Source organism: Cyclopterus lumpus, chromosome 8 (assembly GCF_009769545.1).
Source record: "Cyclopterus lumpus isolate fCycLum1 chromosome 8, fCycLum1.pri, whole genome shotgun sequence".
In the NCBI taxonomy this organism is placed as follows: Eukaryota; Metazoa; Chordata; class Actinopteri; order Perciformes; family Cyclopteridae; genus Cyclopterus; species Cyclopterus lumpus.
The window spans coordinates 15732802-15756898 of record NC_046973.1 but is presented as its reverse complement, the minus strand read 5'-3'; the positions used below and the strand labels follow the sequence as shown (position 1 = coordinate 15756898).

Below are 24097 nucleotides of genomic sequence, written 5' to 3'. Positions count from 1 at the left end.
CAGAGGGGTAAATAAAAAGATTTTTGTGGTTGCGCTGTGGGAGTCGTGGTGCACAGCCCACCAGAGAGCCTCGTTAGCCAGACGCCGCCGCGGGCAGCGATGAGCTCACAGAATCAATACGGGACAACAACTCCACAAAGCCAACCACTGACTTTGCGTTATCTTGCACAGTGCCACTGCAGGAAAGGAAGAGACAGATAGAGAGCATTTACGACCCTACGGGGTCGGTTTATAAAAGACCACGACTGAAATAAAAGATGGGGGGAGGGGGGTGGAGAGGGGGGAAATGCAGCAAAAGCCAAAAGACACTTCTAAAATAATAACAATGCAGAGAGAGATAAGGGATCTGCTTGTCGTAGACGGTATTCATGTTCAGCCATTCGGCTCTATTTACATAATTCAGCACACTTTAATCCAAAATACAACCACATACAAATGACACACACAAGCATCAATAATTAAGTTTTCCTCCCACCTCCACATTGTTTGTCATAATAAAAAAATGTTTTATCAAATGCTCCTTACAGTAATCCTACACATGTTAGCTCTTCCCCCAGACACAAGGGAGCACCCATGACCTAAATCTAGTTGACATGCAGACGTGTCTCTCACACACACACACACACACACACACACACACACACACACACAATCGAAAAAGGGTCACGAATAATCGCAGCACAAACAACTGAGCTAAATTGTTTATGTTGTCCCTCCCATGTGCATACATGTGCTACTTCTGCGTTGCCCGTGTAGATACATGAGGTCACACCATTTCATTTACCGACAGCCTGTAGAATCTCGGCCTGCTTTTATCCAGCTTCCTTTCCCCACCTCGACAAATATAGGTGTTTATTAGTCTACGAGCTATCCGTTGGGTCCCGATCCGTACACCTGGAATAGGCTGAAACATGTGAGCGGCGGCAGCCTGCTTAATTAAGACACGAGAGTCTCTGTGTGCAGACCCCACGGCGACAAAACTGTTTTTTTCCTGCAAGAACAAAAAGAAACGCAGCGCAAGCGATCACTGAACTTAGATCTACATCCAGTACGTCAAAGCCGCAACATGTCTTTCCTCATGTTGAAAATAACAACAAAAAAGGAAATTGTTTGAGGAAATTACCTACCTGGCCGATACGTCACATCAACCCATGTCATCGGCCCAATTTCGCTTGTCAACATAGATCTATGTGTTTATGCCAGCCGCTAATCGACAAGAAGCTGCAGTACTGAAAAGGGAAATGCATGTTAAAAGGTCATTTAATTGAATTCAAGAAGTCAAATTCACTTTAAAATCCTATAGCTTACAATTAAATGTGTCAACCAGAGATAGCTAACAAGTGTATCTTTCAAGTGTAAAAAGCACATACTGTGGTTACCATTCTTTGAGAGCGAACTTTAACTTAACCCGTTTAGAACTGTTTGTTTGTATTATGTGCTCTGTGTTATCAGACATTCTGGGAACTTCCAAAAATCAATATCGGTATCTGATGTCCAGTCTATGATGCATTATAAACATACTTGTTATGCGCTATTATCTGCTTTTACCACTGTATGTTTATGCTTGTAAGCGCTCATAAAGATTTACATCAAAAAACATAAACACATTATAAAGCATTTTATGAAGACTTAAAAAAGGAGCGCTAAGTATCGTAACGCTTCATGAATCGACACACACAACCTTATTTTTGCAGGGATCACAGTGTATTATCGTCATAATATTTAATAATATGTTGTATAAAGCATAACACATGCTCAGCAACTTTTTTTGTGGGCTCTTTGCCGTCTGATTCCTGGCCTCGGCCCGCAGGTTGCATCCAGATTAGCAGCCTCATTAAAAAGGAGTGTCGCGGTGTGAACATGACCCAAAGGGCGGGGAGGGGGGGGGCAGGAGGAGTCCGCACACCACCGCCTCACACCGAGCTCATTAATACCACCACCAACTTCTGAGGACCTGAAGCCCGCACGAGACCCGTCATGGCGAACATGGTTCATAACAGCTCATACCCAGTTACATAGATTGCACTGTGCACATCATGTTATGTGGTTATGACTTCATAATAGACAGTAAGGCCTCCGCTTAAAATAGCCGCACTCTCTACACTAAAAAAATCAAATATGATTTTATGTTATATTTATCTTGAGATTAATTATGCCGTTAAACGAGATAACAAGCTTTGTTATCTAAATATACATTTTCCATAACTACAAGACAAAAGCTTGTTTACTCAAATCCCCGGTAGGTAAATGCATTCAAATGGTCGGGATCGAACGGACAGCGATGACTTAATTTCTTCTGAACGTAATCCATTTAATCGTATTTCCATATATGTATTTTTTATGTACCTCGTTAAATGGCGAAATAATTCAGTGATCAATAACTTAAATCACATATCTAATAACCTACAGTAGGGCTGGGCAATATATTAATGATGAAAAGCAATGTGATATGAGACTAGATATTTGCCTTTATCAACTTTTTTGTTGTCTCTGCATTACTTTTGATCATTTATCAAGAATCGCAATGTTTAAATATGTCTGCCATATCGTCAAAAACCAATATCAAGGTATTTAACAAAATAAAGTGCTGATATTGAATTGTCTCCATGCCCTACTCTACAGTGAACCATCCTTTTATCAAACATTAAATGGTACGATTTAACTCAAACTATTGTGCAGCAAAACCATGAAGAGGTTGCATTGTCATGACGTTCATATTTCATCGCTTCAAGGCACTCTTGTGTTCTGTGGGTCACTGAGCTGCTCTGGTGGCATTCTAGCTGAGAGCATACTGGTTTTATAGTTTTAGAGGAAAGCTACTTCTGTTCTCTCACTCAAATGTACCAAACTACCGTGGGGGATCCAAAGTAAAAAGGGAAACTTGCCAGTCGCTCACTAGCTGGCTTTGGCTGACCTCTGAGTGCCGATGCCCAGCTGCGCGTGTGTTTGCTGCCGAGGGCGTGACCAAACGTGCACATGGGTCGATCCAAAGGACGGGATACACCACTTGTACAATCCTTTGCTAAATCGCAAAGTCAGTGTCTGAATGTGAAGGACCGTGTGGTTTTATCAGCCTTATGGGCCAGGCCAGAAAGTTTACGACAGCATTGTTCCTGCTGTGTGTTTAGGGCTTAAATTGATTAATCCAGACCACGTTTATTCATTCAAAATCTATTCTGGGTTGACCCCGACGTCTCCTGACACAATCCCTGGGAATTCAAGTGTAAATGCTTTATTTTCCCTCCATATGGCTTGGTGCAAACGTGCCTTTGAGCGTTCTTCTAGCTGTTCTTGTCGTGTCACTGAGATAATAACCCAGGGCCCGATGTCGCTCCTCGGTGTGTGCACAGAAAAGAGGAATCCAATGAAAGCTGGACAAGGAGGGAGAGGGGATGGATGGAGGGATAGGGGATAATAGGGAAGCGATAAAGAGAGAAGCTGCTGATCAAACCTTGCATAGGTAGTAGCGAGGTGATGGAAATCAAATTTGAGTCTTGTGTGGAGCCGGCAGTGGTCATGGGACAGGCGCGCACGCTGTGGATACCAACAATCAGCTGCGCTATTTGACAGATGGATCAGAGCGCTCCTGGCCCAGACAGAGGTAAGAGCTCACTGGTCACGTGACCGGTGGATTAGCGTTAGCCCAACTGAAAGGGGGAGGAGGTTAGGGTGCATGTCACTGCATGCTTCCTGATCACTTCCCTTTTGACTGTGTTTCCCTTTCTCTTTCACTATACCCCCGTCGCCTTGTTTTGTCTTTCATATAGTTTAGTATTCTCATGATCACTTTTTTGCACCAAAGAAATGGATCACAAGCAAAGGAAATGACTCCGGTTATCTCTCATGCGTCCATCGTCTCCTCCTCCACTCTCTGATGAAAAAGGACCCATGCTAAGCACATTTGTAAGGGCATAAGTGATTCTGACACCTTTGACTCTTGGTTGTCAGATCAAAACCGCTGCTCTAATCGGCTCACTTCCAGCTTCTCATGATGTCAATGCGAATGTCACGTATAACCTGTGCTGTCGCTTCCCAATTAACTCCCCCCTTGTTACATACAGCGGGCTTCATCATGCCTTCCCGGGCATGCTGAACCCTCCACTGAAAAAGTGAGAAGCACAGACACATGCAGAGGGGACACATGGCAAAAGTGGGCTTGTTGAATAAAACTCTGGGCTCCCCTGTCGTCTCCTCCTCCTCCTCCTCCTCCTCCTCCTCCTCCTCCTCCTCCTCCTCCTCCTCCTCCTGCTCCTCCTGCTCCTCCTGCTCCTCCTGCTCCTCCAGCATCTGGGTATTTTCGCATATCTTGAAGTTAGGGATGAACAATTCATTTGAACAGTTTTTGGGGAAATTGCAACACAGCCTATTGCACTTATTAAATAGCAGGCACGATGCTGGCAAAAGGCAATAGGAAAATACCATTTGAAATGAAATACTGTTGTGCTACAGAGATGTTCTGGCCAACACATTATATTTTACAGACTTTGGGAAACATCTTTTTTGCTACAGAAACGAGAATGCATGAATACAAATTACCATTCGCTCAAATACTGCAACCGATATCACAGTTGCAATATCAGCCAATTTTTTTTTAACTGTTTCAAAAAGGACAAAATTAAGAACCGATATCGTCGTTGGTTTGCGATAAATTGACTAATTTCAGCAGACCTGCCCGAGGCCGAACAGGAGCTGTGCTCATCCAAAGTTATCACACAGCAACCTCAATGGGGGACATTATCACAGTGGGCAGAGGGCATTCTCACTCACATAATTCTCAATCAGGAGCCACAGGGGACCAAGCCAACGCCAGCTAGACTGTATGGTTTATGGAAGACATGTTGCCGGTTTGTCCAAAAGGAAAACACAGAAAGTCTTATCTGTGCCACTCAGTATTCAGCAAGCAACATAATGACAAAGGGTGCATATCAGGATCCGCACAAACAACCAAGGACGCATTTTAAACACACACACAGATATGAAAGCGTCAGAGAGTTTCCACTTTTGGAAGAAAGAGCATGCACAAACACCAAGGTTTCGATTCAGGGGCCGTGCTTTCCAGATTTGGGTTTACCTTCATGAACCATCATTTCAGGCTTTTTCTTTCTAGACCACATGCCAACAGCAAGTCGATGCACAACCACAATGCATCCTCTGTTTCACAGCCACGCTCACGACGGATGGTGCGGACCTGATGCCAGTGACCGAGTTTACTTCTGCCCCGTTAACACTCGACTTCTTTTGAATTTAGGATTCAACTTTCATGACAATGTGCATATGAACACATATTTATATTAAACTACTCCATGGAAAAAAGGAATTTCTTCTTATTCTCAAGCCATTTTGATTTTGTCAGAGTGTAAAATGACTATAGTACAGTGTGTGCGTGTGTGCGTGTGTGCGTGTGTGTGTGTAGAGCACTAGGAGTGATAATAGTGACCTTTCTTTTTGGAAATCTCCCACATTACCACACTGCAGCTGTGTATTTACGGTATGCAATACTGAGTGACTGTGTTGTACTTCACGGCTGCTTCTATTTTTCATGATCTCAGTGCCTGATATGCACGAAGAAATCAGTTAGACTGGTGTCGTGGAGTGCAAGATTTCTCTCTGAAATATGAAGGAAAAGCAAATCCAACCGAATGGAAACCCTCAATTAAAGAAGCTCAGAGCTGTGCCTGGACACAGCAGCAATGTGAGCGCTGAGCATAGTGACAGGACCAGAGAGACTGAACAAAAGCTCTCAGTCAGCCTGTCAAACCTCTGAAGCATCTCCATTACACTGCCGAGCGCTCCTTACAGCCAAGGAAGAATTTTTTAAAAACCTTTAATGTAAATGTAGGTGTGCTGCCGCAGGTTCTCTTTAAGGTCCCATTTCATCTCCCAGTTTATTTTGTATAGCCCAATATCACAAATTACAAATTTGCCTCAGAGGGCTTTACAATCTGTACACATACAACATCCCTGTCCCAGGACCTCACATCGGATGTGAATGAGATGTCTTGTTGTGTGACATATAACTTTTAAATGAGTCCGCGGAAGTGCGCGTGGGGACAGGAGGGGTTGGGGGGGGGGGGAAACTGGGTGGTGGCTGGATCAGAAACACTATTTCTGGTTGACTTCAACATTGCAACCCAAACAAGTTTTTTTCTTCTTCAATTTCGCAGTCACTTTAAAGAACCAACCCGTGGTGATGATGTTGTTGTTGTTTTTCTTTTTTCTTAAAAACAAACAAAAACGAATCCAGTTGTGTTGCCTAAACCTGACACAAGTTACAGTGTTTATTCTGTTGTTGGATAACCACGTGTTTAAACCGGTTTAATACCGCGACCGTTCGGTCCAGAAGAAAATACGTGTGTCTCGAAACGTATTTGAGAGTGCACTTTAGTTGTCTGGGAACGTTTCTTATATTTAAAAAAAAAAAGGAGATTGAAGGTCACGTTGGATGTTCGGTCCCTAAAAGAAACACAAACTACCACATTCTGGAAATGTGAGTCCGTCCTTGCAGCGCTATTTAAAGGCGTCCACAATGCAACGGGGCGACAGTCAACTGGTAGCGGTGTCAGCCCGCCTGGTAGAAACATAACGGGGGACCTGCCTGTTGATTCAGCAGCGCTAATAAAACCACCACGAAGAAGAAGAGGAGGGGTAGAAAACAAAAGTACGGGAGGAATCTTCTACGTCCACCCGGACTGTGTTCGAGCGCGTGTGCACGCGGAGCAGCGCTGCCCGCCACCCTCGGTTTGTTTACAAAGCGCTGTCACAATATTAAACCCGGGGGGGGGGGAGAGGGGGGGGGGGGGGGGGGCGGCCGCGGTCTGCGGGACCAGATGGGGACCGCTCGAGCCCCCTCCGACGACACTCGCCCACCCCAAAGACATGAAACTGTCCCACTCACCTCTGTGGAGCGACGGGGTCGCGCGCTGTCCGTTCTCACACAACGGGAGAGGAAAGCGGCCGCATCGACGTGAACAACCTTCAGCCGGAGTCTCTCAGTCAGTCGGTCGAGTAGTTTCCAACAGTTCGCCTGACACTTCTCTCTCTCTCTCGCTCTCTCTATCTGTCTCCCTCTCTCTCTCTCTCTCTCTCTCTCTCTCTCGCTCGCTCTCTCTCTCTCTCTCTCTCACTCTGTCAAACCGCCCACTTCCGGCGGTTCTTGAACGTCTCTGAGTGGCAAACAGTTTCTGTTGATTTCTGTCCTGCTGATGATTGATTTTCAGACTCGGGCTGAAGGACGAGGTCGACCGAACAACGATGGTTATCTGCTCATACTTAACGTGTCACTGTTGTTGTATTTCACATGTATTTATCTGATTATTGTATTTTTATTTTTTATTTCTGTGCACATGTGTCTTATATGCCCAATAAAGTATGCACAATGTTTAAATGTATAAGGAGTCTTTGATTTGATTTTTTTAAGGATTATTTTGTGCAAAACAATCAAATGCCCAACTACTAACATTCATAGAAACATTCATTAAAAAAGAACAACAACAACAATAATATAGAGTCATGCATTAATTCATTGCTGGTAAAAGAGTTGAGAGACATATTGTCATTGCCTCATTTTTCTCTGACTGCGTGATCAGAGCCGTGAGCTGCTGCACACATTTATGAGCAGACCGGTTGATTAGATTAAGTCTAATCTACTGTACAGTACAGCCAAATCTGTCGCCCCCAGTCTGGAGAATAGCGACGCCTTCTGGTACAAAACGGATTTTAATTGAAACTAAACGTTTAGGGTTTTGTAAAGAGGAAATATTTTTGTTTGATTCATAGTTGGGTTTATCCACCGTTTGTAGCTGCATGTAGGCTTCTCTTAATTCTCTCTCTCTCACACACACACTCACACACATACACATACACAGAGAGAGAGAGAGAGAGAGAGAGAGAGAGAGATGTGAAGAGAAACCTGCCAAAATGAATTAGAGAACAATATGTGCCTGAGGCAAAACAAAATATTAAGATAAGGTAAACGGCCCACAATGTTAACCTGCGATCGGTACATTGATTGATGGATGGATTGTTTGTTATATTGATGGAATCTTAAAAGATTTTCCAAAGAGATCACATTTAATAATACATACAGATAGAATAAAGTTGTTGTTAGATTCATGTTGAAGCAGTGTTTGATGTCTTATAGGCACATTCACAATGATGCCGAAACTGGAACCGACTCTAGTTATCGTGTTTGTAAAAATGTTACACCAAGTAACAAGTAAATATACATACTTAGAAAATATAAGTATGAGTGCCTCAAAGTTGTACCCGGGTATGAGACTTGTAGAGATGTATAGCAGTGGTGGACTCACGCTGTCCGAGGAGCAGGGCCGAAAGAGATCAATGACAAGGGGACCAGTCGCATGCGGTGGGGTCCCAGCATGCGGAAGGTTTTCCGGTCTATAGAGCAGCCGACACGGCGCCGCAGATCCTCTCCATTTATCAAGGGTCATTTATCACCCCAGGAGGCACTTTATTGTGCAAAGAAAAAATGTTGTGAAGTAAACTCCAGGTGAACGCAGGTTGCTCTTGGGAGTCAGACTAGTCAAGGACAAAGAGCAGCCAGAGGCTCACTTCAGGCACAGGCGTTTATTAATCCAGTACGTCCCTCTGTGAAGAAAGTTACCAAGGCGACCACCATGGATCATCATGGACTGCTCCACAAACTCAACAGCCTCCATTTCTAAGAAGCTATCTTCTCCGTGGTGTGACAATCATGGAACTGGCGTGCCAAAGCTCTGCATTTGTTCTTCTTGTGGCATATGTGTGTTCTCCCGAACACCTCCCAGATGTAAAAAAACATCCACAAGGGGCAGATCAGGCGGTATTGTTTAAATGACATGTGTTTATTTACATGTCAATAAAGTCAATTCCTTGATGACATGTCGGGTGACTGTAATCCCCTGTGATGCGGCAGAAATACTGCACACACACACCCACACACACCCACACACACCCACACACACCCACACACACCCACACACACACACACACACACACACGCACACACACACAAGCACAAACACACGCGCCACCGCACAAGCCAATCACCAGACTGCAGCCTGTTGACGCCTCATCAATCCACCAGATTGATTGGCTGCGGGCCAGAACTGAAGGGTGACAGTTGCTTGCTCAGACAGCTGAGTCAGCAGCTGTCTGACAGTAATAGCTGCACATCTCCACACCCCCATACGCTCTCTTCAGACCAGACTGTGTTCATTTCCTATCAGGGGAGGGAGATATATATATAAAGAGGGAGAGAGAGAGAGAGAGAGAGAGAGAGAGAGAGAGAGAGAGAGAGAGAGAGAGAGAGAGAGAGAGCATGTTGTGGAGCCGGCCAGAGGCCCAGTGATGCAGAAGCAGCTTCCTTCGCTGTCTCTTCTAGTCTCGCCGCCTTCTCTCAGCTGTCACACTCTCCAAAGCTCTCATGGGAATCCCGGCAGTCACATCAGCTCCACGATCTGGATTTGCAGCTGGATATGCAGCTGGATATGCAGCTGGATATGTAACGGGGCTGCACACCCGCAATATGTGCTTTCCAGTGAGGGAAGTCCAGGGATCCCGTGTTGAGAGACACGCTGCTTGTTAGAAATACAAAAAAGTGCAATGAGGTCACATCTTATGCATAAATAGTTTATGTAGCCTTACATTGGAATCCCGGCATCTACTGTCCAAAAAATAAAAAGAGAAACGTCACTTTACCTCCTGGTGTTTCACGGTAGATCATTTGTGTTTCTCCTAGATGTTCCCGCTGTCATCACATTTGACACACTTTTTAATTTTCAATTTGTTTAAAAAAAAAGAAAGATCATGTGGTTGTTGTTCTGTGCGGTTGTTTTGTTATTTGTACACACAATATAATCTCTTTGCACATGAAGGGAGCCCCAGATGCACCATTTTCACAGTTTCAATATGAAAATATCCCGGATGATTATGTGAACTCAATATTGTGGCTGTAAAAAGAAAAAAAGAAGAAGAAGAAGAAGCAGCGTGACCTGCATTACACCTCAGCTTTATCCCCCTGCAGCAGGCAGTGCCAGACCAACAGGGGCCTCGTAAAGATGAAATGTTTATTGCTTGCATCATTATTTATCGCGTATGGCTTCATAGCTCGGCCTTCCTCTCTAATCGCCTGCGTTCCCATAAACGTCGCTGCATTCAGGTACATTTCCAATCACAAGCTCTTTCCGGATGCTGATCCTCAGCCAGTTCCTGGAATCATCACGTTATCTGGCCTTCCTCTGCCTTCGGAATGAAGTTCACTCCGATACCTCTTTTAGACTTCCTTCAGCTTGATCAGAAGTGTGATCTAATGTCTGCTTTGTTCATTGTGTGAGAATTGACTTTAAAAACTCCAGCGTGTCCCTTCTCGTTCAGTTCTCAGAATCAGAGAATTGTCACATATCGGCTTTATATGTAGAAACCTTCATTTATTGAAGTACCAAGGTCACCAACGTTTCATTTTTCACATAAGTGTAGAATGTGCCTCAATTAGCCCATTTTCATCGGTGGTCCCCGGAAAGGTTATTACATCCATAAGTCTGAAACATGTGGATTATGACGGAGTATTAAAAGTCCCTTCAGTGCGCCTTTTTCCCCAGCAAACATTTAAACTCACTAATAACATTAACGATGGCTCCATCGGTCAGTAAGTCAGCTTGACGTTGAGCCGGCATGCGCCACACCAGCACCCCGAAACTGAAGCGTTTCAATGGATTCAGTTCAATGATGTTGTGCTTTTCCTCCAGTCACACGCTCCACTTTCCTCCATCATGTTGACCCCTAATATGTCCTTCTCACACCAATGGAGCCGAACCATAAAGTGTCGCCATGCTTCAAACGGCCTCTTTAATAAATTATTCATGTTTAGGCCTTGTAGATAAATATTTTCTATCCACTTTGTACCCCCCCCCCCCCCCCCCCGTTTCTGAGTATGAATAACACACAGTTGAAATGTTGAAATTTAGAAAAGTGTTCAAACATAAAACGTTTCTAAATAATAAATAAAACACTCAATAGCCACACAATAAAAGCACCACACAGATTACTTGACTACTTGTTTTTATTGCCAAATAAAGAATAATTACAGCGTATTTTACAGAAATCCTCACGACCTCTCACGGCCTGACAGACGGACGTGTGGCCTGATGGTGAAACATCCACTGTGACACACCTCAGCGCCTGAAGCATCGGCGCTTATCTTAATAAAGAGTCTTCTCTGAAAAAGAAAATGTTCAAAGAATGGTTTACGTCTCTTGTCATGTCAGGCGAATTCATGCACAACAAAAAAAGTATTAAAAACTGCTCATTTCAAAATGCGAGTGCAATTGACATGATAAGGAATTACAGTATTGATAAGTCACTGTGCTGACACCACTTTGACAGGTTTTGACCACACTATAAAAAGGGGAACAAAGAAATCATACGGGGAAAATAATGTGTCATAAATTCCTTGTCTTTTCCACTCTCTACAGTTTTGTTAACACCCCAAATGGCTCTGAGAAATATATAAGAAATAATCCCTTTTGAGTGACGCCATTATGACACAGAGACTATTTTAAATGACACCAAGGTATTGTGGGACGCCTGCGGCAAAACATTTTGGTGGGGGCTAGTAATGCAAAAAGTAAAGCATGAGAATAGTACAATTACAAAGCGCCATAGCTTATACAACAATTATTCTTGTTACTTTTCTTGTTCAAAAGAAGAAGAAAAAAACACGTGAAGTCATAATCATCTCTTAAGAAAGTCAATACAATGTTCTCAAAAATATAATTCCAGATAATTAAAAAGGTACTCGAGACATATATGCAGACGTGGAAGTGCTGAATTGGAGCAGGATGCTGCTTAAAATACAAGAGGTAATTATCAACCAACAGTCCCACGCCGAGCTACAAGTGGACCATCAGAGCCTAAACGAGGAGAAACGCTCTTTTCAAAGAACGTCTTTCCAATCATTCAGTGTCAAAGGGAGTCGTGTACAGTTCCCACACAGGAACTGTACAGGCAGATTATGTGAACAGAGGGCGAGAAAAAAAAAATCATCATAATGTCCTCCATCACCAATCACAATATCGAATCCCATCAAAGAAAATAAAGAAACTTGACGAATCTCTTCACATCGGCGATGCTACATCCATGTCCAACGTGACGAGGGACTCTGTGGGAGCAATCCAATTACAACAATTAATATTAGTCATTAAGCGTCTTTGTGTGTTTTGAAAAGCGCTATATAAATTTGATGTATTATTATTATTAATCAAGTTATGTCAATGAGTGATCTGCAAATATGTGCGCGCATGTGTGTTTAACTGACTCACCCAAATGTGCTGAATTGGCCTCAGCTTCGTTGTGCATCAGCGAGTCGAGGGTCCGCGGCGACATGGGGAACAGGTCACTGGTGTTTCCAGAGTTTGTGCTGTGAGGAAAAAGCAAAAAAAAAAAAAAAAAGGACAAGAGGACAAATTGTGTATTACAAACTGAAATACACACACACACACACACACACACACACACACACACACACACACACACACACACCCACACACCCACACCGTTTGTGTTAGTCAAAAATGTAGATAACATCTTTGTCAACACGTGACAAGCTGACGGCCAGCTGATGCCTCGTGCACGTCAGTGTTTGTCCTCATCTCACTGACGAGTCAAAGGGCTCCGATTCAGCTGCATTGTTTCACCGAGCAGACTTTTTCGGTCCCGATGACGATACCTGGCTTTGGGTATCGGCAGATCTCGAGTACCGTTCTGGCAACGATGTTTATTAATAACATGTCGCCTCGCTGTGTGGAAGAGACGGGGATGCCATGTGTAAGGCAACATCCGGCTCGATCTGAACATTGCTTCCCTAACATTGTAAAGACAAAAATAATAAATAAATACAAGATATGCATATACTCAAATGTTGTCTGTTACAGAACTGAACTGATGTTAATAACAGCTACAGTCAATGTCATAACAGTTATTGGTTAGTTGGCTGGTGTCTCATACAGCCCATTACTCATGCTAAACACATTACATTGTACATGCATTTATTGTATTTACTTGATCATTCAAACTGACATGTCTTTTGGCTCGTCTTTTTTTTTCTCAATACTATTATCTGGGATTTCTGATCGATCATATCAAGAAAATACTTTGGACTGTTGAATTCATAAAAATGGATTTGGTTGAAATGGAGTGTGACCCGGACAGAGTGAGAAGCTGATGAATGGCAGGGAGATGCTCCTGTATTAGGACGCAGGACAAGTGGCGGTGAGTTGGAGACAATGAACAGGAGTTATGTAGGTGGGGACACCGCACTGAAATCCCTGAAAACCCCACCCAACAAACACACAAAAGTGACGAGATGCACACACAAAGCCCTCCCTACATGCCACTGCCCCCCCTCCCCCCCAAGCGCCTACCCTGGGAATCCGTTCCCAAGCAGCTCACTGTCCATCAAGTCCATGAACACGGAGGGACACCTACGGAGACAGGTCAGGATCTCACTGAGCAGACCTCACAACCCAGCAGCACAGCCCTCACGCTATCACACTCAGCTGCAGCCGACCCTCGTCTCCCCTTCTCGTTTACTTTTTGGTTCATCTCAAATAGCCAATAAAAACACGTTTTGCATATTAAAGCATGGGAATGAATTCCCCATCAGAAACGCACAGTTAAGCCGTGATACCGGGTGTGAACTGCAGTCTGAACTGAATCTACTCGGCCTGGCAGTGATGACTCAGAGAGAGTAAAAACAGTTTAAAAAAAAAAAGAAGTTCCGATTATGATCAGGAACATCAGTGACTACATAAGTGGAGGTCACCAGGAGGCACGAGATCTTCGCATAAATAATAATGATTTAAAAAAAAAGAGAAGTGACAAATACTTACGGCGTAACGCAGATGAACTTTGTCTTCAAGTATGGCTGAATAGCTGTCAGGTAGAAGGACATGTAAGCATTACAACTAATAATACTGAGCACAATAAACAAAATAAGCAAGAAATAACATACATACTAAGTAATATGTGTTGCTTCTCTTAAAGAAACCATTTGTATGTAAATTGCTCACCGCACGTTACCTTGAATTGGGGCCGCGTTTAACGTCAGCAGTATAATAAAAATCTCATTAATCCAGTCGTACGCTCAGTACTTCCCAAACACATGCATCTTCACTAAAAGTACACAATTTAAAACACTGGAAGTGTATTAAAAAAAGAAAAGGGTATAGTTGGTTTGTTTCAGTAAAGTTTAAGGCTTGGATTGTACTGCACGAGTTATGTTAACAACAGCGTTTTCTTCTAGATTCAAGGCACAGGGTGAGTAATTGATATATACCCATTTGTGAGTATAGTAATGCTTTAAACGAAGCGAAGAAAACAAGGCAGTGACTTACTCGAAGAGTCTCCTCCCATCTCCGGCTCAGGGGCTGCTTCTGGCCTGCAGTATTTCCCAAAAGCTTCATCTTTGGGGATATCAGGGTAGAGGTACACAAGAGGCGAAACCAGGATGTTGGTGGCGTCCATGATCTTGTAGCCCATGATGATGTCGGCGAAAGACATGCTGTTGAGCTGCTGCTTGGTGTAGGGCTCCACTGACTGCATCTGGGTCTTTCCTAGAAACATACAAGGATGCTCAGTGCCAGGATAGAAAATAAAGTAAATCCTGAAAAAAATTTCAGACGTAAAATTATTATATATATTTTTTTTAACTCACCACTTATGTCTTTCTCTACCCATGTAAATGTAATGCCGCCCTCCTTGCTGCTCTCACTGAAGCGCAGCAGAAAGGTTCCGGGAGGTTTTGGACTAAGAATGGCCCTCTCCCTCTCTTTACTGATGAAGCCCATGATATACCTGCAAAAAAAACACCGGAAGTCATGCAATTAAGATTCTAGAGTCTATTTTAAAACTGTTGTCTAATGCACGTCAAAACACTTTCTACAATATGGAACAGGCAATCCCAGGGACTTGTAAACAAAGGACGACCTCTCACCCTTCATTCCACAGGGCCAGGATATACTTCTTCACCAGGTCAATGATGTTGTCCAGCCACACCCAAAAGGAGAAGCCTTTGCCAGCCATGTTTTCCTGTAGAGGAGGAAGAAAAATAACTCGCACTGAAGCAACACAATGGCAAATGGCAGATTGAACCCTGAGGTTGTTTTTAAAAGGTCAGTACCTTACAGAACTTGGCCCAAGTGATCTGACAGCCGGAGTAGTTGACACATGGCCCTGGAAGGACAATAACAGATAGCATCACACATTAATAAATGACAGTGTTAGGTTGAATGCTTTTTGGAGACTTAAAGCATGACTCCTCACCTAGTAATTTCTCAGCCAGTGTGGTGAGCTGTTCAATGGTCAGGCCTCGCTTGGTGGTGGAGGAGAATTGCCAGCTTAGAACCTCGGCCACCTGGTCCCACGTCCCCACTGGAGGCTTGGTGAAGAAGTTCACATTCTGTACAGAGACACCCAGGCCACCGTGGCTTAGAAATACGTTTACCCTACGCGTAAACATTCTCCCGCAGCAGAGTTCAGCCCCTTTCCACTAGAGGGTGCCGTCTCACCTTTTGGTGGTTAGTGAGCATGTTGTACCACAGGATGGAAGCCCAGGCGTTGGGCATCTGGCAGATGTTCGAAATGACGACCACAGGCAGGGAATGAGTCTGCACAAAGGGAGGAAATATTACCACATATATTATACATTAGTATATAATATACAGTTATTGAGGTTATTCCTTGATGACATTTACTCTTGCTTCTATTCCAGTGCATTGTCTGATCTGGGTTGCGTTTGTGGGTATGATGAAATGATAATATGTCAAGGCGCCAGAAGATGCATGTTCTAGTGTGCTAGTGTTCTAGTGTTCTAGTATGACCAAGAAGTGTTACTTCTTGGTCATATGAAACGAGAATGAAATCAAAATGAATAATCACTCGCAGGTTCACATAACGTGCCTTCACACTATCTGCCAGACGGAGACCTTTGTTCTCGCCATGAAGACAACTACTAATAGGCCACAGATGCTCTCGCTCTGAAGCTCATGCAGCTAGTTGTGTTTTGACTCAGTGTCACACATACACCGGAGCGTGGAAGCTCTGTACGCGATTATGACAGTCTGCCTTTCTCACCCGGTCAATACATATGGTTTGATGGATGAGGTTTGACTTTGAGTAACAGCTCATTTATAAGGAGAGCTGGTGACATTCTCTGGAGGTGGAAGACTTTGTGAATGACTCATTTGTCTGGTGACTTACTTTGTACGTTAAAGAACAATGCTGTTACGTTACGCTTTAGAGTTTTGTTGACTTCTGGTGGATACGGAATTGTCTCCAAGTTCACAGAGATGCTGACTGATACTGACCTCCAGATCGATCTTCAGGCCTTGATGATAGACTTCAGTCTCAAAAGTGATGAGATGGAGCTCCTCTGTGACAATCAGCGAGGCCTAGAGAAGACAGATTGTTCAAACCTCTACTGTAGAAAACATATGGTATACTGCATGGGCTGTTCATGTGTATCGAAGGTCAAGAACACAATGGCAACCTCAAAGAAATGCATTCAAATATGTGTCTGATGCGTCACTATCTACCCCCAAAACAAGACGGTCATTTTGGTCATACATTGTTAGCGGATCGGTTTGAAATATTGCGTGGAGAGATGGAACAAGGAGCAGCCACAGTGAGCTGTTACATGAAGAGCTACAGGCTACAAGCTGCACACTTTCAGCTCCTCAGTGAGGTAACCAACTACTTTCACTTTGCCGTGAGCAGCCTAAAAATATGTCCTCACAGAAAGAAGAAAAAATTGTATATTATTGCCAGTTTGTTTTGCTGGCCCCAGAATACTGGGACCTGGAGTATTAGTAAATAGGGTGTCGCCAAATCAACCGGACTGAAATCTTAAAGATTGCCTCGTTAGATGATTCTGTCTTACCAAGTGTCAAACTGTACTTACGTCGCTGTTGGTCCGGCCACCATTACCACACCTCTGTTCTCTCAGGGTCTGTAACAAACAGGAAGTTAGTGCTCCACAGCAGGCGTTTATCAGATCACTTCACTGTCAAGCAGTAAGCTCTGTGAGCTCTATAACTCACCAAGTGCTTAAACTCTGCTGACAGGCTGCCATTATTGGATTCTTCCATGTTCATAACCTTTGTGTTGGTACCAAGGATGTTGAACTTCCGTGACCTAAGAAAATCAAGGAACGGCATGAAGTGAGACTCTTTTTTTAAAATAACGTACAGTAAATGCTCAGGTTTTTGAAAATCAAAGTGCTCTTAAAGTCGTACCCTCGAATTGCAGCCACATCCCCAGATTCCCTAAAAAAAAGAAACAGTTAAAATCAGTAAAGCAGTTTCTCATAAGGTCTTCTGTCAAATCTGTGTCTTAGTGACTTCATGTAAACGTGAGAACCTCCAGATACATTTTTAAAAAACTCACTTGTCAATGCAAACTTTAATTTTCAGCTGGTAATTGAGTTCAGGAAACTTTACAAGTAACCTGGGGAAATGAGAGAGAAAAGATGATTAGGATATCAAATGTTGCACTCTCAGTCAAATGGGACACATGCAATGCATACAAATGTGAATGTTGTTTGCGCAAGCGTTCATCTTACCTCACTTTATTTGTGAACTGTACTCCTGTTTTTATGACCAGAGGTCTGTCTGGATGCATGGGCATACAAGGCTGTCTTTCGACCACAAAGGAACTAGAAGACAGAGTGGATCATGTTTTAGAGAAAACAGGTCCAGCAAACAGCACACCAACATATGGTGAAGAGAATCCAGGGTCTACGGTTCCTTTCCTAATGATTTGCAGCTTTTAAGTGCATGTCACAGTCTTCCTGAGAATGGAGATGGCTCGGATGTCATCTCATTTGTTAAAAGTCCGTGAGATGCGACTGAAAGCTCTGCATGGTTAGGAAGTGGGAGCTCAAACTCTCCCCACCACAGAGAAAATAGCCTGGGCAGATGTACGGTAAATATTTGTTGCATGCAGTACCTCTTCATCAGGTTTCTGAACAAGTCCACAATCTTCTCCTCCAGGGCAGGCCGGTGCTGGATGATGGGGTCTCCTTTGTAGGACACCTTCTGCTGAAGCTCCTCCAGCTTCTTGATCTGCTGACGAATCTGGAGCTGGGACTCAGCCAGGGATGTGATCCTGGTGAGGAAATCAGACCCGGTTCAAGTGAGATGACTCGATGAAACATGCCACTAGTTGTCAAAATGGCAATCATGGATTTCAATGTAGCCCGTAGGTCGGCATTCATCAAAATAAACATTTAAACAAATGTAACAATGCAGGAAATATGCTGGACAAACTGCATTGCTGTGGATGGCAGTTTGTTTATTCAATTGGATTAAAATGGTCAATATATATATTTTATTTAATGTACGATTCCAATACCTAACTTACCAGAGTTCTTAAATAATTACCCATGTAAGTTTAAATAAAGCTACCATCAATAAACACACACACGTTTCATTTGTATACAATTTTAAATATGAATTGATCATTAATGTGACTGACGCTACGTTTAAAATGTGCATCCCTGGTTACCATGTCTCGAGGCGGTCCAGGCAGATGTTAGGTGGACCTCCGATACAAGCAATTTGTTGCCTTCTCTTCCAGTCTGCTAGTTCCTCATCAGTCAGGTTCTTCTGTACATAATCCATGGCGGTCAACAAGCCTCCCATCTCTGTCACAATTTGCTACAAAAAAAAACAAACAAGCACAGCATTAATTAAGGATAATAAGTTATTATCAAATACCACATGTTCAATGTCACTGGTAGCTCATCTCTGTCCAGTACGTCCTTGTTTTCCCAAACTCTAAAGCTTTATTTCCCATAAAAACTACAGCACTGCCTTGCATTATCTTTTGCAAAGATAATGCAACTCCTCTTTTAAAGATATTCCTGATACTAAGGCTCCTCCTCCAGTTTTGCCCCATTAAGCAAATCCAGAAAATTTCCCATAGAGTGTTGGCTTAGCATGCCAAATGCAGCATGGACGACGTCTAGTTTCATGGCGGCAGATAACTCCTTGGCGATCAGTGTCTTCTGCCATTTGTGCTCACTGACAATCTCAAGCTGGGTGTGACCCTGAAGTCACACCAGATTCTTAAACTCACTTAAATGTCAATCCAAACTGTTCTTTATGTTATGTTTTCTTTAAACCAAATTCATAATATGGTAAAGCATGGACACCCACCCTCCTCAGCTGGTCCAGGGCGCTCAGCATCTGCTCGAGCTGAGCCATCTTCTGTCTGGTAGCAGCTGCTTGGCTATTCCCATTTAGGTCCTGGGACAACTCTGCACAGAGGTTGGACATGTCATAGGTCAGCGAAAAAATCCAATTAATTTAATCAATGCCAAAAACATTTTTAATAAATGCTCATCTGAGTCCGAGTTCAAATGTGTCCAACTAATCAATATCACTGCTAAAGCTGAGAAAATAAATATTCATTAGAATACCTCCTTGGCTTTTCAATGTCTTGTAATTGAAGTCAAAGTCATCCTGCAAGTTCTCAAGCATTTTCATCTTCTGTTCCATATCCTAAAAAAACAAAACGAAAAAATATATTTACGAGAAGACACAGACTCATTTTTGTCAAGTTAAACAGTGTTGAGGATTATTTGATATTGTATTAAAATACTTAATCAGTGAGTCCTTGATGGGAACTGACCTGCACTCGCTTCCTGATGTCTTGGAGGTTGTGCTCCAGAATCTGCTGCTTCTCGGTCACTACTGTCCCTGTGGGATGCGCCGCCTGGCCATCCTGCAAGAGAATAAAACAAACACCGCTGTACCGCCTGGAATCACCAAACTGAAGCTCTGTGATGTTATATGAATGCTAGCTTAGTGTCTCTCTTCTCTACCTGTACAGCAGTGGTGGCGGTCTGCAACAGTCTTTGCTCCTCCCACAAACAGCGGGCAACAATGCGAGCAATGTCCATCGGCTTCTCCAAGTACTTGCTCTGCAGATGCTGCTTAATCCTGCGCAGGTTATGCTGGTAGAGTACATTGTTCTCCTGCAGGAAACGGCTATACTGCTGGTCTATTTCTCCCAGGAGGTTGTGAAACACCAGTGTGGCATGTGACTCCTTATTGGCAGCGTAAGCCCTTATAAAAAAGGAGAGGATAGGACAATCAGGATTTCTAAATCCTTCTCAGAGCCGGTAAAAACCACAGCTCACGTCACCTTCACAAATGCTTTTTGAATGTCATCAAAATATCCTGTACCCCACATGAGGGAGACTACTAAGGGAAAGTATGCAATACTTCTTTTCTTATGATAGTTTAAATACAAATTGGACAGGGAAAAAGCCTTTTGCAGGTGCTGCTATTTAAATTCATCCCTCAAAAAAAAGAGAAGGATCTTAGAGAAAAGCTAAATCACTCAGAGTTGTTCAAGTGCATCGCGATACATGAAATGCATTAGAAAGAAGAGGGCATGCTGAGGAAGAGCGTAACAATGAACACTAATACACAATAACATTCTATGTGAAAAGCTTTCACGGTGAATGTCCGACTGCCAATTGAAAAGTATTTCAATGCCACCTTTTGTTCGCAGACATAAGAAACAAAACGTGTTTTTATAACCGGAGCCCAGGAATTCAGTTATGTCTCACCAGTCCTGACTCTCGATCCAGGGGGCAAGGAACTGTCGTAGCTCCATGGGGAAGCTGTCACTGTACAGGTGGTAGAGCTGCTCCAGATACCTGGTCTCCAGCTGCTGCAACTGGTTCCACTGGGCCATCCTGACATACACCTCCTAAAACCTACACAAAAAAGTGTGGCGGTAACAAGATAAATTAAACAAAGTGCTTGTATTTATTGTTATTGAAGTGTCACATCTCGTATGAGATTTATTCTCACACTGATGACAGAGAAATAGCTAAATGTCCGGTTTCCTCTGAAAATGATATGCGGCCTCCTATTCAGAACTGTCACTTCCTGTTCAGTTGAACACTGCGCCTCCACCAAGAAATATTGGCCAACATGAACATCTGTCAACTCCCTAAGCAGATCGGAATAAATTACAGTGAAAGACAATCTTCTTAGCGGGCTGCACGGTGGAGTAGTGGCTAGCACTGTCGTCTCACAGCAAGAGGGCTGCGGGTTCAATTCCCGGTCGGAGTGGTCCTTCTGTGTGGAGTTTGCATGTTCTCCCCGTGGCAGCGTGGGTTCTCTCCGGGCTCTCTGGCTTCCTCCCACAGTCCAAAGACATGCTGCAGGTTAATTGATCTCTAAATTGCCCATAGGTGTGAATGTAAGAGTGAATGGTTGTATGTCCCTACATGTGCCCTCGATGGACTGGCGGCCTGTCCAGGGTGTCCCCCTGCCTTCGCCCTATGTCAGCTGGGATAGGCTCCAGCACCCCCGCGACCCTAATGAGGATAAGCGGTATTGAAAATGGATGGATTGAAAATGGATGGACAATCTTCTTGTTCTTAGCTATTGAAAAGCTACTGTATGGACATGAAACCAGAGAAACATATTCTTTAACACACAGCTGCTTGCTTGCAGACAACTATTATCTATCAGATCCAAGTGGTCGGTGCGGCTAGCCTTCACGTCTTACCAGCAGCCGGCTACCCTTTTCCCCGGAGGGCTCTAGACTATGCACTCACAATAACCAGACACAATCCAACGGACAGTTGTCTGCTCTAGCCTCCATTTTAAATGACCAACTGAAGCCTTTGTTTAAGCCTTATTGTTGCATTAGGCCTCCATCCAAAGTCTGACTAATCTGTGGTTAGCATACAATACTAGGCAGAATTGAGATACAAAACAGAAGTTTACCTTTGCCGTCGTTACGTGATGACTAAGACATGTTCTCGCTATAAGAAACTAGATTCTGCTTTCAGTTTCTAGGAGCTAAGATATTGCTCTTGCTGACAGAAAGCTAGATAGATGTTTAAAGTTTAAACAAGCATTCAACATCTGTCCATGTTTCAGTCTGGAGGCTTAATATGTTTCCCACCCCCATACATGAGGGGAAAGAGTGTTAAAAAGTATTGTACAACCCAGTATAAAACCACTAACCACAGCCTCAACAACTAATATTCTACAAGTATATCTAATGAACTGGTAAGAGAGAGGTTCAATGAACCAGTGTATTTTTTTATTATTTAGGGCAACATAGATGCTACATTTTACCTAAACCGTGTAAATTCCAAGAAGGGATCACACGAATTCAGTTATGACAATTATTCTCAACATCATATGGGTAAGGCCTTTTTTAATTTATAGCATGTTAGGGACAGAACCGAAATTGACTATGAATGTGTTTCCCTGACATGTGAAACCTTGAAGAGAATCACATCAAAGAGCGGCTGAGCCAACTCACATTATTGACTAATGTGAGAAGAATTAGTTTCATTTCTCATCACTTGAATTATAGTCTCCTGCTTTCTATTGTTGGTGAATTTGGGTTGAAATTACAAACGGTATCTCAGGCTACAGAGTTTCCAATAAACTCTCCACCTCTCGCTCTGTGAGATCTCTGCAGGATTATCCATGACCCACTGTTTAAAGTCTCATGGCACAAGTCTCGTGGCACAATACGGTTCTATCATTATAAACAACTATTTCAAACAATGTTTGGAATAGAGGTAATGCTACATTGTCACTGGCTACTAGCTAACAACCAGTTAATATCAAATAATGCTAATAATAATAATAAAGAAAAAGTCAATTTGGGCGGTACGATCTTAATAGGTCCATATTGGTCAAATTACTTAAACATTTTGTCTGGGTCACACACACATTATACATGATAACCTTGTAGTCCCTTTGTGAAAATATGTGTTTCACAAATATTTACCCAAATGCCAAAGTAAAGGCTGTTGCCTTAACATCTTTGTCTGAAGTTTGAATTTCAGTCTCACGTTTATGCAAGTATACTTTGCCAGAAATGTGCCAGGCCAGCCAGCTGTGTGGTGTCCCTTTTCCAATGATTGGTAAACACGTGGGACTAGCTGTAAAGTCCAGGGTGATGTGATTATGTATGTATCATGTCATCGTGATTCCAGGATATACTACCTTGAACAAACAAAGGAATCTGTAATGATGGCAGTAACCATTATATGGTCCCTGAAAACACAGGTGACAACAAATACTATTGTGCAACGCCATGTGACTAAGCAAAGTCATTAAGTATTTCATGACAATGACTGTCATGAAATACTTAATGCCTTTGCATTGACTCTAAGAACATCGATTACAATAGCGTAGTAGCCTCTCTGACACACTGTATCACTATAAACAAAATATAAAAAATATAAAAAATTAAACTCTTGCATCATGCATCTCAACATTCTGAAGATGCTGTGAAGATTTGGACAGATCATCTTCAAAATCAGAAACTGAATAATGGAATAATTGAATGGCAGTGTTGACCTGTAGACAGAGATGGGCGTGCCAGTTGAAGGCACACACAATGACCTGCATTTGACTGGGTCTGAAAGTGAGGAAACGACTGACGTGTGTATGACCAAGCTGGGACATCCACATCACATGAACAGAACCGACAACATTAAAACAGCATATGACAACCAGCCAAGACTCGGCCTCTGCAACAGAGAGCCATAAGGCGAGGGACGAGACACGTTGGGAACAGATACAACGCACGAGCCACTTTAATAACTTATGTAACACCGTGGACACGTAATGGCTTCTCTGGCATTAATAACGTTAGCGCATAACATAGACACAACGCGTTGTGTCAAATAGACCGAACAATGCATGAATGTGGTCTGCTGTAACAAAACGTTCATTAGTAGCTTAACTCAATTATAAGAAACATGCCAAAAGCAGAAGTCGCTTACTTAGCTCGTTGTTACTCCTTTGTAAAGTTTCTCCGTAAAAAAAAAAGTAGCCCACTTTCGATTTAAAAAACACTGACAATAACAGTCAGTGACGACTTTCGTAAGAATTGAACACACAAAAGCGAGAAACAACACACAGAAAAAGATCGAAACTGTCTGGGTTTTCTTGCCAACACAGGAAACACTCCTCCAACACACGTAAAGACCTTTTCACCGAACCCATCTCCTGCTGCAGTGCTCCCAGCCAAACAAACTCTGTTAACT

At 43.1% G+C, this 24097-nt stretch overlaps 2 protein-coding genes across 5 annotated transcripts in view; both read right to left on the bottom strand.

Annotated features, from left to right (window-relative positions):
• stat5a (signal transducer and activator of transcription 5a) overlaps positions 1-8334 on the bottom strand; it is a 48597-nt gene extending 40263 nt beyond the window's left edge. Inside the window, exon 1 of one of the 3 annotated variants that reach the window (XM_034538707.1) lies at positions 8310-8334. The gene's annotated coding sequence lies outside the window, so the exon portion shown is untranslated. Of the gene's footprint in view, positions 1-6895; positions 7135-8309 lie in introns of those variants that run through there. The other 2 variants (XM_034538708.1, XM_034538706.1) reach the window with 2 other exon arrangements.
• A 2707-nt stretch (positions 8335-11041) lies between these two features.
• On the bottom strand, positions 11042-24097 carry stat3 (signal transducer and activator of transcription 3 (acute-phase response factor)). Of its 2 annotated transcripts, XM_034538709.1 has the most exons (24): positions 23834-24097; positions 20633-20782; positions 19880-20123; positions 19687-19779; positions 19475-19556; positions 19212-19312; positions 18559-18710; positions 18001-18159; positions 17615-17707; positions 17440-17499; positions 17289-17318; positions 17094-17187; positions 16955-17002; positions 16362-16445; positions 15564-15662; positions 15319-15454; positions 15176-15228; positions 14990-15084; positions 14711-14850; positions 14391-14609; positions 13887-13929; positions 13419-13478; positions 12318-12415; positions 11042-12157 (listed from the first exon to the last, which is right to left on the bottom strand). In XM_034538709.1, the coding sequence occupies exons 2-24, from the start codon at positions 20758-20760 to the stop codon at positions 12114-12116; spliced, it is 2355 nt and encodes a 784-aa protein (XP_034394600.1). In that variant the 5' UTR covers positions 20761-20782; positions 23834-24097; the 3' UTR covers positions 11042-12113. The 2 variants fall into 2 exon arrangements, with proteins under 2 accessions (XP_034394600.1, XP_034394601.1); XM_034538710.1 differs by lacking the exon at positions 13419-13478 and having other exon boundaries at positions 23834-24077.